The sequence below is a fragment of the Abrus precatorius genome, unplaced genomic scaffold (genome assembly GCF_003935025.1).
Source record: "Abrus precatorius isolate BTA unplaced genomic scaffold, Abrus_2018 Scaffold6, whole genome shotgun sequence".
Classification (NCBI taxonomy): Eukaryota; Viridiplantae; Streptophyta; class Magnoliopsida; order Fabales; family Fabaceae; genus Abrus; species Abrus precatorius.
This window is the reverse complement of record NW_020874406.1, coordinates 18,469,163-18,487,731: the sequence shown is the minus strand read 5'-3', so window position 1 is coordinate 18,487,731 and position 18,569 is coordinate 18,469,163. Positions and strand designations below refer to the sequence as shown.

At 31.4% G+C, this 18,569-nt stretch overlaps 4 protein-coding genes and 1 pseudogene across 4 annotated transcripts; all 5 read left to right on the top strand.

Moving 5' to 3' along the window:
- Positions 1–2,039: 2,039 nt before the first annotated feature.
- Positions 2,040–2,951, top strand: LOC113870311. Its single transcript, XM_027506904.1, has one exon. It carries the CDS (start codon positions 2,040–2,042, stop codon positions 2,949–2,951), a length of 912 nt encoding a protein of 303 aa, XP_027362705.1.
- Positions 2,952–5,472: 2,521 nt separating this feature from the next.
- On the top strand, positions 5,473–6,345 carry LOC113869925. Its single transcript, XM_027506454.1, has one exon. The coding sequence runs from the start codon at positions 5,473–5,475 to the stop codon at positions 6,343–6,345; it is 873 nt and encodes a 290-aa protein (XP_027362255.1).
- A 1,834-nt stretch (positions 6,346–8,179) lies between these two features.
- Positions 8,180–9,052, top strand: LOC113869924. The gene has a single exon (XM_027506453.1). It carries the CDS (start codon positions 8,180–8,182, stop codon positions 9,050–9,052), a length of 873 nt encoding a protein of 290 aa, XP_027362254.1.
- A 1,594-nt stretch (positions 9,053–10,646) lies between these two features.
- On the top strand, positions 10,647–11,497 carry LOC113870310 (annotated as a pseudogene).
- Positions 11,498–12,958: 1,461 nt separating this feature from the next.
- Positions 12,959–13,831, top strand: LOC113870309. Its single transcript, XM_027506903.1, has one exon. It carries the CDS (start codon positions 12,959–12,961, stop codon positions 13,829–13,831), a length of 873 nt encoding a protein of 290 aa, XP_027362704.1.
- Positions 13,832–18,569: the final 4,738 nt, after the last annotated feature.

Genomic DNA, 18,569 nt, shown 5'->3' with positions numbered 1-18,569 from the left:
TTTTTTCCATTAAATATCTCAAAACCCTCTTTGGATGCATTATATTTGGTGTTTCCCTTTAACCCTTATGGATTCAACAATGTCATGCTCTGTATACAACAGGCCTACCATACCAATGCATTGGACTGAACATATTACAGAACAGTACCAAGTTACAACTATTTAATTTTCTCACATATCATTTTTACTTTATTTTAATTTTTTTTATCACATATTCATCATATTTTTATTTTATTTCCCTTCTTTATACTTATTTCACAGCCATTAAAAAAAATGAGAAAATCATTATTCGTCAAATTATTGTTACTCACGAAGTATAGATATAGAACATGCTGGCATGGCATAACGTGCATCCTTTCATTAAAAAGAGAAAAAAAAGGTTTTAGTACTTGAAAGATGCAAATTTTTTTATTTAATATGAATTTATTATCGCTTAATTTAAATATCTTACTTAGCTACTTTAGTTCAAAATAAGCATTTAAGACAAGAAAATTGTACGAAAAGTATGATTTTTTTTTTAATGCGAACCATTAATGTTATGTGAAACAGATATAAGGAGTAAAATTAATTTTTTGATTGGTAAAACTTAAAATGGATATATAATTACACTTTTTTTCATAAAACTGGTAAAAGATATTATTTCTTTAACATAAATCAAACTTAATATGAAATGAGATTAGTTAACTCTTTTATAAAATTTATAAAATTAACTGTAAATAACTAAATTAAGAAATGCATGTATTGCAACGACAAAAATAATATATATTTTTTTATAAATCAAACAATTAGTAAGAGCGGCTTAAATAAAATTTTTTATTTTAATTTTTTTATGATATGGTAAAAGTGAAAAAAAAAACTTTGAGATGTAATTATTTATACAAGCAACAATTTTATTTTAATATGTGAGATATTTGATAGAAAGATGTGGAATTTTAACTGTAACAAGTTCCTTACTCATAAGCTACCATCTGTCAGAGAATATGAATCTTAGGTACATTGCTCTTTAAACATAATGTTTATTTTTTGGTCAATTGAACATAATGTTATTTATGCTGCAAATGCATGCAGAAGCACCCAACAAAAAGAATCAACTTTTTCTTGTCCAATCAACATGTGATTCCTAAGTTTGCCCCTCTTTCTGGGCACCTCTTTATACAAACCCCCCACCAAACCCAAAGTACCAGAAATTATACAAAGTTCTAAGCATTTATTAGTTTTTATAACACGTGCCCTCTCATACATAATATGTTTTTATTAAAAATAATAACATATTATTGAATTTAATATTTTAATAATATTAAATATTATAACTTCTAATAAAAATTTATTACTTGTAAATTTTTCAGCATATGTCCTCTAACACATGTTTAACAAAATTGATTTTTACATTTCTAAAATTTTGTTAACTTCAATTCTTAGGGCTGAATTTAAATATTAAATAATTTTTTTATAGAAAAATACATATTTATTATATTAAATTTATAAAAGTATAATAAATACTTTCTTTCTTTTTAATAAAATTTTATTATTGTCAAAACTCAATTTTTCAAGGGTACTAGAAATTTCATGGTTAATTAAATCCATCAATTACTACTTTTTGAAGGAGGGCATGAATTGACAACATAAGCTGATAGAAGAATATACATTAAATAATAATACACATGATAATTTATATCATTGAATAATGGTTGACAAGATGGAATTATTGATGCCTAACATCAGCAAGCAATTCTCTGTATCCGTTGTAATTATGTTATCATTGTGTTTATACGTTGCTCATCTCATGACCATGAAATTAATGAAATCACTAGAGCTACCGAATTGCTGACCTAAAGTGTCAGAAAGTCATATGATACTTAGAGTGACCCACATTGCCATCACATGTACACATCACACACCCAAATAGTTCATGTTCATAAATATGGTACCAAGTTAGGTTCTCCAAACCATGTTCCTATATAATCAGATTGAATGAAGAATAGTTGTCAATCAAGCATCCTTGTGTTAGGAACACCATTCTAGCTAACAAATAAGAAAAGATGGAACCCATTTCTAAATTTCCCTATGCACATCAACCCATAAGATCCAATAGTTTTTCCAGTAGAGTACACCCTGCTTCTGAAAGAGTTGAAGCACTTCTAAACCACCTTAAACCTCATCATTCTCAACATGTCTCAAGTACTATTTGTTTGGAAGCTGAGACAGTTCAGAATGACTTAGTTATGCTTGCAGAGGTATACAATTGCATGGAGGAACTCTTCCACTCTCCACAGACCCAACAAACCCTTCTTCGCTACCAAGATGGGAAACTAGTAGAAGAAGCATTGAGTGACTCAGTCACATTGCTAGACACATGTGGGTGTGCAAGGGACTTATTGTTGGATCTCAAGGAACACATGCAAACCCTTCATTCAGCCATACGTAGAAGAAGAGGGGATTCAAGCATTGAAAGCAGCATTTCTGCTTATGATAGCTTCAGGAGGAAGGCAAAGAAATTAATTGCAAAACAACTTGGTCAGCTGAAGAAAATGCAAAACAAAGTTAATTCATTTTCTCTTGTGGATCAAGATCAGCAGTTAACTTTTTTGGCTAGAGTTCTAAGAGAAGCAAGCACCATCACCATCTCTATATCACGTTGTTTATTAGTATTCTTGTCTATGCCAACACTTGGAACAAAAGGGTCCTCTTTGATCTCAAAATTGAAGCCCATGGTATTGTTTTCTTCCCAGAAAGAACACAAGAACACCAACGGGGTTGCAGATCTCAGCAATGCTCTTAGCTCCCTACTTGGAAGAGAGAAAAACCGTGATTGCAATGGTGAATTTCAAAGGGCATTAAGAGTGTTAGAGACACTAAATGTTAATATTGATGGTTTGGAGGGTGGGTTAGATTGCATATATAGATGTTTAGTGAAAAATAGAGTGTCGTTTCTGAATATGCTTACTCAGTAGCTTATTGATGAATGGAGTGAAAATCAGTATCCTTTGTAAATGTAAGAATGATCATGTAATCCGCATTTTAATGGGTTTGCTCTCCGCAAATCAATACACATTTGAACGAGAGCATCATGGTTGATTCAAAATTTTATCAAGTTTTCTCAACATTTCCCTATTCTACAGTTCATTGTTTTCATTTCTTTTTTGAAAACCGGCAATTGAAAACCCTCAGACAAACTATAGTTGACTTTCAAGATTTATTTATTTTAATTATTTATGATTTGGTTAACATTTTATCTACTGAACAGTTAATCAGACATCTTCCACAAAGGTGGAATCTACCGATACTAGTTACAGGTTTGACCAGGTATCAGTAAAACACAAGTAATTGATTGAATTTATACACCACTAAAGAATACAATGATCATTTCAATATAATGTTTATCACTGAATGAAATAAATTTTTGTTAATTAACTTATAAAAGTTTCAACAGAAACAACACTTCTTAGGAATAAAATGTATGAATTTTTGCAATGTGAGTTGATTAAACCGCCTGAATAGATTCATATCACTTATCAAATGTAGGCTTGAATCCCAAGGTGTTTCTCTTGATGAACCTCTGTTCATTCCTCCGAGATTAAAACCTTCTCACCGGTGTATTAATAAGTAATCTTGAAGATTAGATAAACTTTTTAATAAATACTTATATAAATAAAAAATGGAGTAAAAAAATGAATTAAACCCCCTCCGTAAATTAAAATCAACTTATGATTTATTATTTTTTTAGAAACTTTTTCATTTAACTTACTGAAAATTTGAAAAAATAAATTATTTTTAATAACAATTTTATTAATTTTTTAAACTTTAAAATCTATTCAAACTGAGCCAAAGTTTGTTTATTTTACGGTCAAGTATAAATAAATCATTTAGGATTAACTTAAACTGTCGATTTTAACTATAAATTTAGAAGGAATTATTTTCATGATTTTGGCAAACAGGAAATATGCAAAGAAGAAGGAGCACTTTCCTAAATCCACCACTATTGATGGGCCTTGGCTCCATATTTCACCAAAACTAATGACTCCACCGCTTCAACAGAAGAGACTGTTCTAGGTCCACTGGTATTTCATTGGGCCTTCTTCTTTTGTGACGTTAACAGAGGCCTCATATGCAGAGCCCAAAAAATAACAAGTTATCGACAATGTGTCTTTCTCTGTTTATTTGTTATGCACCATTCAAACTATATTTCATCCTTTTTTAAACAGTATTAACGCATTAAAAATTTATATATTCTTTTCCTCATTTATTGTTGTGTGTTATTGTTGAGTTCAATCTCGGTGTCTAAAACTGCTGAACTCTTCAATATATGTTATTAATACAATATATTTTATTTTAAATAAAAAGTTAAATAAATGAATGGTAAGATAAACATAATTGATAGTGTCTAATTTTTTTAACACTTGCACATATTCATCTCTTATATTATTTATCACATCTTTTATTTATTTGTTCTCTTTCTATTTCACACTGAATATATATTGGTCTCTTTCCCTTTGTATTATAGACAGTAACAGTGAAAAAAGATAACAAGGGGAATTGAACTGAGGAATATGACCAAGAAGCGACATAGACAAATGGTAAACAGAAATGATGTCTGCACAGAATCCCTTGTGAACCTTATTACCGTTGATTTCAAGAATTGCACATTTGTGATATTTTCATGATCTTAGTTTTCCCTCTCCCGCACTTGATAATAACATTGCCATTGACAGACATAATGTGACCGTAGGATATTTGTCCTTTTATATGTACGTACCACAACATTTAACATGAAAATCAAATGAAACGATATAATTCTTCTTTGGTTTAAAACATAACGAAATAATAAGAGTTGGTAAAATCAACAAGGGAGACATGTGTTACATGCATTCCTGCACACGCTAAATCTCATACCCCACATCATTTTGTTCCCGATATTAGTTATCAATTCATGTATAACTCAAATTTTGTCCATTTGTCATATCCCACAAGATCCGTATCTCATGCTTCCAAAAGCCATTTAATACATCATTTTGCAGTTGTAGCTCCATGACATTGAGACAAACCTGGCAGTGGAAATCTCTTAGGTTGAAACAACAACATTTTTATACTGAAATCAAGAGGGTAATGTGGCAGAAAAGGAGGCAAACTAGATGATGACTAATGAGGTTTTCTAATTGCCAACACTCGGAGGACAAGCCAGTTATACACCTCAAACCCATTTCAATATCATCGCTGCCAATATTATATCACAAATAATAGAGCACAATGTTTGGCAGAGATGTGACAAGTTTACCAAATTCCAAGGAAACACATGCGGGTACCACATGCTTACCTTGGTTATGAGAGCCTAGCTGTGATGCTTATTTTGTTGCCCAAGAGAAATGAATCACTGAATTGCACCCATATATATAGAGTCAAGGACTTGGTAAGAACACACAAACATTGAGCTTCTTCTGGAAAATATAACCAAAAAAAAAAAAAAAAAGACTAATCATGGCAAACAAGTTCCATGTTCGCTCAAATAGTTTTCCTTGTGGATCTCATCCTAGCACCGTTAGAGTAGAGGAGGAGCTAACCAAGCTCAAAACATGGGAAGCCACATCCACATCCACATCAAAGTCAATTTCAACAGGCTTGTCCTTGCTTGAAGATTTGTATATTTGCATGGAAGATCTTCTTAATGTGGCATCAACCCAAAAGGTTATTTCCCACCATCAAGGTGAGAAATGCGTGGAAGAACTGTTGGATGGTTCCGTGAGAATTTTGGATATCTGTGGCATCACAAGGGATGTGATGTTACAAATCAAGGAAAATGTTCAAGCTCTTCATTCTTCCCTTCGAAGGAGAAAGGGGGATTCAAGTACTGAAAGAAGTGTAGCTGAATATAATTTGTTCTCAAAAAAGATGAAAAAGAATGCCAAGAAGTTGATCACATCTTTGAAGCAGATGGATAGCAAATTTGGAGTATCCCCACTCTTGAATCAAGATCAGCAACTTGCTTCTTTGGTTAAAGTGCTTAAGGAAGTGATTGTAATAAACATGGCTATCTTCCAATCCCTTTTAGCTTTCCTGGCCGTGCCTCCTTCAAAGTCAAAGGCAACAAAATGGTCGTTAGTGACAAAGTTAATGCATAAGGGGGTGACATCATGTGAAGAAAACCAAGAAAGCTTCAACGAGGTCCAGAGTGTGGAAGCATCTCTAAGCACCCTTTTAAGTGAAGGTACAAATGTTGCGAAGATTCAGGTTGCACATGAAAGATTGGAAGCTTTGGAGAATGCCATTGAAAGCATAGAGAATGGTTTGGAGAGCTTATTTAGACTCATAGTAAAAATGAGAGCCAACCTTTTGAACATAATGACTCAATAGTGTGTGCTCAATCATGATTCTCTCTCCAAATCCTTCAAAGCGTCCAAATTTTAGGGATACGCTGAGGATTGAAATTTTTTGCCTCATAAATTTGTAGATGTGTATACACAATTCAATACTTATACTATCAAATACAACAAAATGTTTATAATCTATATTTGGGAATATTTTGTTTTAAAATATTTTGAAGACCAACAACTAAAAGACTTCTCCCAAATAAACTTGCTGGTACTTAAGATTTATTTATTTTAATAATTGTTTAAAATTTTATCTACTTAAACAGTCAATCATCCATCTTCCAGAAAGGTGGAATCTGTCAATACTAGTTATAGTTTTAACTAAATATCATAAAAAGTAAGTAATAGATTAGACTGAGAAATTATTAACAAAAAACAATAATAATTTAATATAATTTTTGTTGCTAAATTAAATACTCTGTTGTTAATTTGTTTTATAAATTAACGTAAATTTAATTAAAGATGCAAGTGCAATGAATCTATCACAAAAAGGGCCTTGGCACCTTTTTCATATAAAACAATGAATCTTTCTATTAGTTTTTATGGACGGGACTTGGGAGGATTGGAACCCCAAAATCAGATAGGCGTCCTTTTCCTTGTCATTTGCGTCTTTCAGCAAATTACAATTAATTTTGATTGAGATTAATAGTAATTAGAACCGAATTTAAGGAGTATTTATAAACAAATATTTATAATTGAAATATAATTTTAGTAATTTTTTATATTAATTTTTAGTAAAAAAAATATTTTTGTTGATTTCTTATCTTATATCCTTAAACATATATTAAAAAATTATAAATAAATTTAAGTATAAATATATTTATTTATAAAAATTTATAGGGATAAGTAGAAGTACGCACACTTTACTATCCAACATCGGTTCAATACCTACATATTATTTAATATATGAAATTTAAAATAAAATATTGATGTTATAAAATCACTTTGTACAACTAACTACATAACAGTAAGAGGTCTATGACTAAGCAGCGAAAGTACCACATGCATAGTAAACAGAAGTGATGTCCGCACAGAAAACCTTAATCACTGTAATGTTTATGTAATCATATTTTTTTCTCCTAAGATAAACATAATGGAACCAAAGGATATGCGTCCTTTTCTATGTACCACTAAATTTCTCAAGAAAACAAAATAAAGGAATAAGATTCTTCATATTGGCTTAAACATAATATTGAAACAATTTGATGAAATCAACGTGGGAGACATATGGGTTACAAGCCACTCGTGCACACGCGAAATAACTAATCATTTTGTTCTCGTAATTGTTACCAAAATCATATATAACTCAAATTGTTGTCCATTTATCATATTCTGCAAGATCTATTACACTAATTTACAGTTCTAGCTCCTTGACATTGAGACAAGCAAGGCAGTGGTTGAAACAGCACTACTTTTATATTTGAAATCAAGAGGGTAATGTGGCAGCAAAGGAGGCAAACCAGTTGATGACTAATGAGGTTTTCTGATTACCAACACTCGGAGGACATGCCAGTTATGCACCTCAAAACCCATTTAAGAACCATTGTGGCCTGTATTATATCACAAATAATAGTTCACAATGTTTGGTAGAGATGTGACAAGTTTACCAAATTCGTAGGAAGCACATGCGGGTACCACATGCTCACCTTCATTGGTTATGAGAACTTAGCTGTAATGCCTATTTTGTTGCCCAAGAGAAATGAATCATTGAATTGCTCCCATATATATATAGAGGCAAGGACTTGGTTAGAACACAAACTAAAACATTGAGCTTCTTCTGAAAAGCAAAACCAAAACAAACACAAAAAAGATTAATCATGGCAAACAAGTTCCACGTTCGCTCAAATAGTTTTCCTTGTGGATCTCATCCTAGCACCGTTAGAGTAGAGGAGGAGCTCACCAAGCTCAAAACATGGGAAGCCACATCCACATCCACATTAAAGTCAATTGCCGCAGGCTTTTCCTTGCTTGAAGATTTGTATATTTGCATGGAAGATCTTCTTAATGTGGCATCAACCCAAAAGGTTATTTCCCAACATCAAGGTGAGAAATGCGTGGAAGAACTGTTGGATGGTTCCGTGAGAATTTTGGATATCTGTGGCATCACAAGGGATATCATGTCTCAAATTAAGGAAAATGTTCAAGCCCTTCATTCTTCTCTTCGAAGGAGAAAGGGGGATTCAAGTATTGAAAGAAGTGTAGCTGAATATAATTTGTTCTCAAAAAAGATGAAAAAGAATGCCAAGAAGTTGATCACATCTTTGAAGCAGATGGATAGCAAATTTGGAGTATCCCCACTCTTGAATCAAGATCAGCAACTTGCTTCTTTGGTTAAAGTGCTTAAGGAAGTGATTGTAATAAACATGGCTATCTTCCAATCCCTTTTAGCTTTCCTGGCCGTGCCTCCTTCAAAGTCAAAGGCACCCAAATGGTTTCTTTTTGCAAAATTAACGCATAAGGGGGTGATAGCATGTGAAGAGAGCCAAGAGAATTTCAATGAGTTGCAGTGTGTAGAAGCATCTTTAAGTACCCTCCTAAGTGAAGGTAACAATGGTGCAAAGATTCAGGCTGCACGTCAAAGATTAGAGGCTTTGGAGAATACCATTGAATGTCTAGAAAATGGTTTGGAGAGCGTATTTAGGCGTATGGTTAAAACGAGAGTCTTCCTTTTGAACATAATGACTCAATAGAGAGTGCTGACTCGTGATACTCTCTCCAAATCCTTCAAAGCATCCAAATTTTAAGGATCCGTTGAGGATTGAAAAATTTTGCCTCATAAATTTGTACATTTATACAATCCAATAAAACGAAATGTTTATAATTTATACAAATATTTCGGTGTACATATTCTGTTTTTTAGTCTCCTTTTGTCTGAACTATGAAGAACATACATTTACATTTATCATGTTTCTCTGCTAAACATTACAGTCACTAATATTGACTGGAGAATAATGTCTAATTAGCAAGTGGAGTAATTAATTTATCTTTAGCATTTTGAATTGAAAACTTAACAAAGAAATGATCAGTTCATGATTGTTTTTTACCATAGTTGTTTAAGGGAGCAAAAATTAATCCCAAGTAATCTACCAGTGGTCATGTAATCTGCATTTTAAAGATTTTAAATCTTATTTTATAAATAATTATAAATAAATTTTTGAGTTATGCATTCTAAATCGTTTTAAAATTATTGCTTATGAATTAAGTAACTAATTTGTTAATTGATAATTTTTATCAACTTAAATTTAATTAAAGTCCCGAGTACTATGATTGCTTCATAAGCTACAAACTACAGAGTATAACTTCAGCTAGTTTTTTTTAAAAAAAATTTCTACAGTATTGTGTTGTATTAAAGATCGGGTTTAAGCCATTAAAAATTGATTAGGCCTTAAGCTAATGTGATAGACACTGGAAGAAGATTTACAAAATTACTTGTAGCAATGGGAGTGGATTTAATAGTCTGCTAGACGCTTATGACTCAATCCGCATATAAAAAATATAATTAAATTCGAACTCGTGAGGATATCCATTTAGTTTGACTTGATTTTGACCCCCAAAAAATATGTTTTAACTATGCTTGAGCTTCAACTTTTTTTTTTTTTTGAAATATGTCAAAGCTTAAAGAAAGTACCTTCAGAAAAATATAGTTACAATATCCCAATGAGTATTAAATAATAATAATAATAATATGTTAAACAAAGTGAAAACTTGGCTCAAAGCAATCAAAGCTCCATTAAAATGAAGACTACAAACAAGGGGGAACGCCCCTCTTGCACACACCTCACCAATATAATGCTATAATTTGCGCATCATTTTGTCCATTGAATTGCAATCAACTTATCTGTCACTTCAATTATTGAACATTTTCTAGTATATCATAAAATCAAGATCTCAATCTTTATAATTCATTTTCCAGCTCCAGCTCTGAAGCAATCAACAGAACTAATTTTATAATTGAAATCAACAAGGTAATGTGGCATCAGAGGAGGCAAACTAATTGATGACTAATGAGGTTTTCTGATTACCAACACTTGGAGGACATGCCAGTTATGCACCTCAAACCCATGTTACTATAGTCTTGTTCTGCAAAGTATCACATGTAATCGCACAATGTTGGATAAAGGTGTGACACATGCTTGAATTTGTTGCTTGTTTTATTGGCCTATAGGAATAATCATCGTTAGTGAATTATGAATGACCCCTATATAAAGTGGGTCAAGGACTTGGTAATACATAGCGCACTAACATTGAACCTCTAGAAAAAGAACAAACAACAAAAGAGAAACCATGGCTAGCAAGTACCATGTTCGCTCAAATAGTTTGCCATCTGGATCTCATCCTTGTTGCATTAGAATAGAGGAGGAGCTAAGCAAAATGAAGACTTGGGAAGCCACATCCACGTCCACATCTGAGCCAATTAGCACTGGTTTGTCCTTGCTTGAAGATTTGTATATTTGCTTGGAAGATCTTCTCAACATGGCATCAACCCAAAAGATGATTTCTCACCATCAAAGTGAGAATTTCGTACAAGTTATTAGATGGCTCAGTCAGAGTTTTGGATATATGTGGCAAAACAAGGGACACCATGTTACAAATTAAGGAAAATGTTCAAGCCCTTCATTCTGCTCTTCGTAGGAGAAAAGGAGATTCATGTATTGAAAAAAGTGTAGCCGAATATAATTTCTTCACAAAAAAGATGAAGAAGAATGCTAAGAAGTTGATCACATGTTTAAAGCAGATGGAAAGTAAATCAAGATGAAGACCTTGTTGCTGTGATAAGAGTCCTTAGAGGGGTCATCTTATTGAACATGTCTATCTTCCAATTCTTTTTGACTTTCTTGGATATGCCTGCTTCAAAGTCAAAGGCATTTAAATGGTTGAGAGTGGCAAAGTTGATGCACAAGGGGGCAATATCATGTGAAGAGAAGCAAGAGAATTTCAATGAATTGCAGAGTGTGGAAGCATCTTTAAACACCCTTTTAATTGAAGGTGCTAATGTTGCGAAGATTCAGGCAGCACATGAAAGATTGGAGGCTTTTGAGAATGCCATTGAAAGCCTAGAAAATTGCTTGGAGAGTATATTTAGGCGCTTGGTCAGAACGAGGGCCAAGCTTTTGAACATTACGAATCAACATTAAGGATATACCAAGATTGAAAAATTTTGCCTCATTAACTTGTACATATGTGTATATAATTCATTAGTTATAGAATCAAATTTGAGAAGTTTAGATCTATAATTTGGTATCTTTTGTTGCAAGTCTCTCTTTCTCTGAAAGACCTTACGATGACATCTATCATGAACATTGTCTACTAAGCAATTGGAATAATTAATTTATCTATAGACTTTGAAGAGAAATTTAACATAAAACGATCAATTTATGATTTTTTGGCCAGAGTTGTAAGAGAAGCGTAAAGCAGTCCCAAGTAAATGTTACGAGTGATCATGCAATCTGCATTTTAAAAATCTTTTTTCTTCATTTTAGAAGTAACTAGAAAAATTATTTAAATACAATAAATTATATAATTAAAATTATATTACGATGTATTTTAAATTATTGATATAATAAAATTTTTACTGATAATTCACCAAAATTAAATTCTTATAAAAATATCATATTATATTTTATTTAAGTTTATTTATTAAAGGGTTTATATGAATTTATTTTGATTCTAGTAATGTTAAATTTTCTTAGAATAGCTAGTATCGAACAAGTTAACCATCCATCTAATTGTAATCCATAATTATGCAGCAAAATAGTTACAAAAACCTAAGCTGAGGCTGATTTTTCACAAAAAAATATAGCAATTCTTATTCTCACCAAATACAGGTGTTAATCCTACAAGGTTATAACAAGAACAGTATGCGTCGTCCTCTACGTACCCTTAGATTTTCCAAGGGAATCAAGGTAAAGAAAATGTCAAGATTCTTCATATTAGAACAAAATGAAAACTTTGGTAAAATTGAAAAGGAGACATGAAGAGTAGGTGAATGCCACTAGTGCAGGCCCAACTAACGAAATGCAAATTAATTTGCTCATCATTTTGTCCATTGAATTGTAATCAGCAACATATCTCTCACTTCAATCATTAAACATTTGCTATATCATAGGATCTGGATCTCACCCTTGCAAAATCAAATTTTGCAATTCTAGCTCCATCATATTGAGACAAACACTTAGAGGACATCTTTGAATCGATAAGCAAAACCAATTTTATATTTGAAATCAAGAGGGTATGTGGCAGCAGAGGAGGCAAACTGGTTGATGACTAATAACATTTTCTGATTACCAACACAGGACATGCCAGTTATACACCTCAGACACATTTTACTACCGTTGTGGCCTATTATTATATCTAAGTTATATAATAGTACACAATGTTTGGCAGAGATGTGACAATGTCACCAAATTCGTAAGAAAACCATGCGGGTACCACATGCTCACGTTAATTATGATAGTTAGTTGTGATGCCTATTGTGTTGGTCAATTAATAGGAATGAACTAATCATGAATTGCATCTACATATATATAGAGTCAAGGACTGGCCAAGAACACACAAAAATTGAGCTTCCATTAAAAAAAAAAGCAATATACAAAACCATGACAAACAAGTTCCATGTTCGCTCAAATAGTTTTCCATGTGGATCTCATCCTAGCACCATTAGAGTAGAGGAGGAGCTAACCAAGCTCAAAACTCGGGAAGCCACATCCACATCCACTCCAAATTCAATTGCCACAGGCTTGTCTTTTCTTGAAGATTTGTATATTTGCCTAGAAGATCATCTCAATGTGGCATCAACCCAAAAAGTGATTTTTCACCATCAAGGTGAGAACTTCGTAGAAGAGTTGTTGGATGGTTCAGTGAGAATTTTGGATATCTGTGGCAACACAAGGGACACCATGTTACAAATTAAGGAAAATGTTCAAGCCCATCATTCTACTCTTCGTAGGAGAAAAGGAGATTCATGTATTGAAAAAAGTGTAGCTGAATATAATTTCTTCACAAAAATGATGAAGAAGAATGTTACGAAATTGATCACATGTTTAAAGCAGATGGAAAGTAAATTTGGAGTATCTCCAATATTGAATCAAGATGAAGACCATGTTGCTGTGATAAGAGTTCTTAGGGAGGTCATTGTAATGATCATGTCTGTCTTCCAATCCCTTTTGACTTTCTTGGCTGGGCCTGCTTCAAAGTCAAAGGCATTGAAATCGTTGGTGATTGGAAAATTGATGCATAAGGGGGTAATATCATGTGAAGAGAAGCAAGAGAATTTCAATGAATTGCAGTGTGTGGAAGCATCTTTAAGCACCCTTCTAAGTGAAAGTACTAATGTTGAGAAGTTGCAGGTTGCACATGAAAGATTGAAGGCTTTTGAGAATGCCACTGAAAGCCTAGAAAATGGCTTGGAGAACATATTTAGGCGACTAGTCAAAATAAGAGCCAAACTTTTGAGCATGATGATTCCATAAAATGCTCTCAAATCCTGCAAAGCATCCAAATTTTAGGGATTTGCTATGGGTGTTAAAAAATTTTGCCTCATCAATTTGTGACATGTATTTATACAATTCGATAGTTATACAATCAAATACAATGAAAAGTTCATACTCTATATTTCGATCTTTTGTTAAGTCACCTTTTCTCTAAAGACCAAATATAATACATTATGTTCTGATTGTTCTCGATTCTTTTTGAAACTTCAGGAAATAAATCCTATCAGCACTATTATTTATTAACGGTGACAAAATTTTATTGATCAATTGACAATTTTCTCTCTCTCACAAGTCATTACGGATAAAAGAAATCAAAATGCTTTTGCAAAATGTAGATAGTTTGCTAGTTGCACATGTCAACGAAGGACAATTTCCTTATGTGGAGGTGATGGTGACCAGCATAATGAGATAAAGCAATTCGTGTATTGGATTTTGGGAGCTTCTTCGCTCGTGCAAAGGTGATGTTCGTATTTGGTATGTCTACCTCCCTGTTCCCCACACGTGCATGCATTCGTGTGCATGTATGTTTACATGTGTGTGCTTTCCTCTGTATGAAATGTTACTGATCTGATCACCAAAATCAAGGTATCAAACTTGGTTTATACTTAGCTCAGTGAACGTTACTGATCACATGAAATTTTGCAGATGTTATTCTATACTTACATACATTTTATCATTTAGCTGCAATTGATTATCAAGTAGAGTTGGGTATAACAAAAAATGTTAGTCTTTCATAAAGTGATAAACCATTATTTAAATCCTATTGAGAGAGGCATCAACATTTACTGTCTATTAGTGTTTTGAGAAGAAAAAAATCTCTTATAAAGGATATATGTAAGAAAAAAAAAATGTATATATGTTAATTGATTTTACCCAAATTTTTACAAAACTCTATTCTGATTCATTTTATACACACGTGAACGCATCCTAAGTATAAGAACTAACAATGATTAATGCAAACCTTAAAAGGAGCAGTGTATGGAAGTGCCATTCGTGCAATTGAAAATTATAATTGTTGTCTTGTGATTCTTTGATGAATAACTCATTTATAAAAAGACAAAAGAAAATAAATGAAATATAACAAGTAGATGTGCATGTTGGCACTACATGGGCCATGTGGTGTATAATCTTGTAAGGAAGTTAAGTGGCACCACATGTGGGCTTCATCTGCTGAGAAGACTTTGTTTGAATTGTGTTTGATAGAATGGGCTAACCCTAAGTGACTTTGTCAACAACCTGTAATTAAGTAGAGTTTGTCAACAAGCAGATGAAGAATGTAAGATATACACTCTATTAACATATTTTTTAAAATTTATTTTTAATTATTAAATAAAAAATTACGGTGAGACTCACATGATTTTTGTAAGAAAAATATGTATGTTAATTTAGAAGAAAAAATAAGTAAAATCCATATAAATATTGAGTAGAAACTATAAGGGTAGCTAAACGAGGCCTTCTTGACCTTAATGATGAGGCTTGACAATATGTTTGATTGGAAATTATTTGTATTTTTTTAATTATTTATATTCTTTCTTTTTTTATAACTTATAAATTTTAATTTTTATAAGTATATTTAATACGTTTTGGAAGTTGGACTTTAGTAATTATTTATAAATTACTTTTAGAATTTATTTTTAAAATTATTTTCAAATAAGCTCTAAAATTTAATTTTCTGAATTTAATTTGGTACTCCTCAATATTTAGTGATTGGTTTGAAACTGCAACATAGTATTTCCGAAAAAAATTGACTATTATTCTCTGACACCAATTTGAGAGACAAAGGAGATAAAATTGATGTTAAATATAAATCACCGTTGTGTTTTTTTAAAAAACGCACACATCATCCCTATTTTGCCTAACTCTCCTCATAATAAGAAAGGGAATGCATAAGATTGTTGTATAATCAACTTGGATTATATCATCAAATTTGGCACAGAAAAGGTTAGGCATGAGAGACACGTAGGTTAAAGACTTAAGACTGCAATTTCAAGTAATTAAGAAACTAAAGTAATCACTCACTTCTTCCTTTTTCTCTACGTATCAGGTAACTTGATCTTTACTTCCTTTCATCTTCCCTTGAATGTTAGCCATATGTCCTTTGCCCTCTTATGAGTACTAATTGGTATGTGACCAATTAACTTATCATAGCAAGCAAACATTTTCATCTCTTCCTTTTCCACTCTGAGGTAGGGATGCAAAATCATGTAGCTTGGAAACAAGTTGATTTAGTTTATATGGGATTATTAAAATTCTAGACAAGTTTAAAAATTTGGAGTTTTCATGCTTGGGGTGTCGCTAGCCAAAGCTATTAGACTTTTTTATTGTTGATAATGTATTTGGTTTAATTGATATTTTAAGTGTGAAAACGAGTGAAAAATTAATTTATGTAAGTATATTTAATTAGTTATTCTATCTTTCTTTTGTTTATGTTATATTGGTGTTTGCTAATTTGGCATGTTTGTAACTTAAATCTTTAGTTTTTAAAGAAAAATGTGAAGATCTGTTTATGATTTACCTTAAGAACGAATATATATGTAAAGTGGTGAAATATGAACAATTGATATGCTAATATTATAGGTTTTCCTTTATGGCACTTTTTTTGGGGTCATTTTTTATGTTGAAAATTCAACTAAAAATGGATGAGTGTGTTTCGGACAAGACATGACAAATAAAAAATGAATGGTTTAAAATTCATACATACTAATACAAGATATCGCAACAATTGACCATTTAATTTATGACAATTTCCAAATCCATTTGTTGAAATGTACTCATTGTATTTTGATAATGAATAATGAAGTGGATAAAAGTCATTTCCTTTCATGATGTATTTAACAAAAGGAGACATGTTAGTTCTTGTCTAATAAATTAGTCGGTGGGCTATGACTCAAAAACATGAATAAAGTAGCAAAATTAATAATAACACCCTTAAATAAACTTTTAAAAATAATTTTTTAATTTATGAAATATTGTATAAAATAAGAAAATATATATAATATTTTTATTAAAAAATTATAAATTTAATGCAATTTAATACATTAATATTATTATATACTATAATTTTTAATAATATGCATGCAATGACTAAATTTAAATAAATAATTAATCTTATCAGAGAATATATATATATATATATATATATATATATATATATTCTAGAAACGAATTTTATTTTAAAATGGATTTTAAATGACCTAATTGAAAGCATCTACCTTATAAAAAAAAAGTATATACAAAAGAAATATAGCGAGTTAGGATTGGTGAATGAAATATATATTAAGACACTAATTAAAATGTCTGAACTAGAAATTAAATTAATTCATTGAACCGTCTAAAGATGACTTTGGCTAAATATTCTAAAGAAAAGGTAAGAAGTATTTGTCCATCATTATTATGATGATTAATTTTAGAAATGGATGTTTGTAAGTAAATAAAAGAGACAATAAGTTTGTGCTCATAGTGTGTTTTATAAATATTTAATATTTTGTATGATTGCTAATGATTAACGAAAATCAAGCTATCCACCCTTAAAATTTAGAATGAGAATCTCAAATATTTGAAATGACTACCTTAAGATATATATTAATATCTCATTGATGAATGCATGGTCATTTGTGTATTTTGTAATCATTCATGTGTTCATTTAAATTTTGATACTTAAAATTAAACATCTAAATGATTTAACTAGAGCCACTCTTTAGGTGAGTGCACGTGAAATGAAAAGTGTGATATAATGATAGATTTTAAAATGCAGTCTCGTGCATATGTCCCTTGCGAAGGTATTGTGCTCTACCTGTAGAATTATTTTGACGAGTCACTACTCGTTATTATTGATTGGCAAATAGTCATTGATATTGATATCAAATTAAATGGTTTTGAATGACACCAGACATAATACATTAGATAGAGACATCTGCTCCCACCTTGTGAAATCCTCTGTTGAATACTAGGTGTAATTGGCTCCATGCATTTATAATGCATACACATTATGAAATTAATGTAAAAATATTGTCAAAGTTATGCAGAAGCGAAGAATATATTAATTAATACTAATCTTCAAGCCATTGCAAGTGGATTCACGATTGAAGTTTTTGGTCTTTCTAAATCCTTACTTACTCAATCACGATAATGTGTATATTCTGAAAGAGAAGCGGATTTAGGATTGACTTAAGACAATGAGATAGCAAAATATTTATAAAGCTCTTCTATCATGGAATTCACTCTAAATATTCAGTAAAACCAAAAAATAAATACAGATAATGGGACAATGTGATCACATAATATCCCTTTAAAATTGGAACTGCAAAAAACTGAATTCGATTACTAACAATTAATAATTAATATTTCATCTATGTATATATAGATTATATGTTATTTATGAGTTGTTTTTTATAATTTTCACATACTTTGTGATTTGAAATAGTTGTGATGGGTCCAACAGAGTACATGATGAGATCCGTGAGACATTGTTGTCGCGCGTTGACGCGTATTATTAGAAGTTGTAAAAGCCTCTTTAGCTGAAAATTTGCTTCAATTTTCTTAGCTTAGTCTAAACATTTGTCAAATTATTTCAATTGGCCCATTGTATTGGTTCAACTTGATATTTGAAATCATGTTCCTTACCATTTATTCCAATAGGCGTAGCCTAATTTTAGATATTAAATTGATAAGATTTACTATGTTGGATACAAACTAAAAATAATTTCTATACTTTAAT

Bases quoted from the DNA above. Each gene is read 5' to 3' on its own strand.
- LOC113870311 (XM_027506904.1), top strand. From the start codon at position 2,040: ATGGAACCCATTTCTAAATTTCCCTATGCACATCAACCCATAAGATCC.
- LOC113869925 (XM_027506454.1), top strand. From the start codon at position 5,473: ATGGCAAACAAGTTCCATGTTCGCTCAAATAGTTTTCCTTGTGGATCT.
- LOC113869924 (XM_027506453.1), top strand. From the start codon at position 8,180: ATGGCAAACAAGTTCCACGTTCGCTCAAATAGTTTTCCTTGTGGATCT.
- LOC113870309 (XM_027506903.1), top strand. From the start codon at position 12,959: ATGACAAACAAGTTCCATGTTCGCTCAAATAGTTTTCCATGTGGATCT.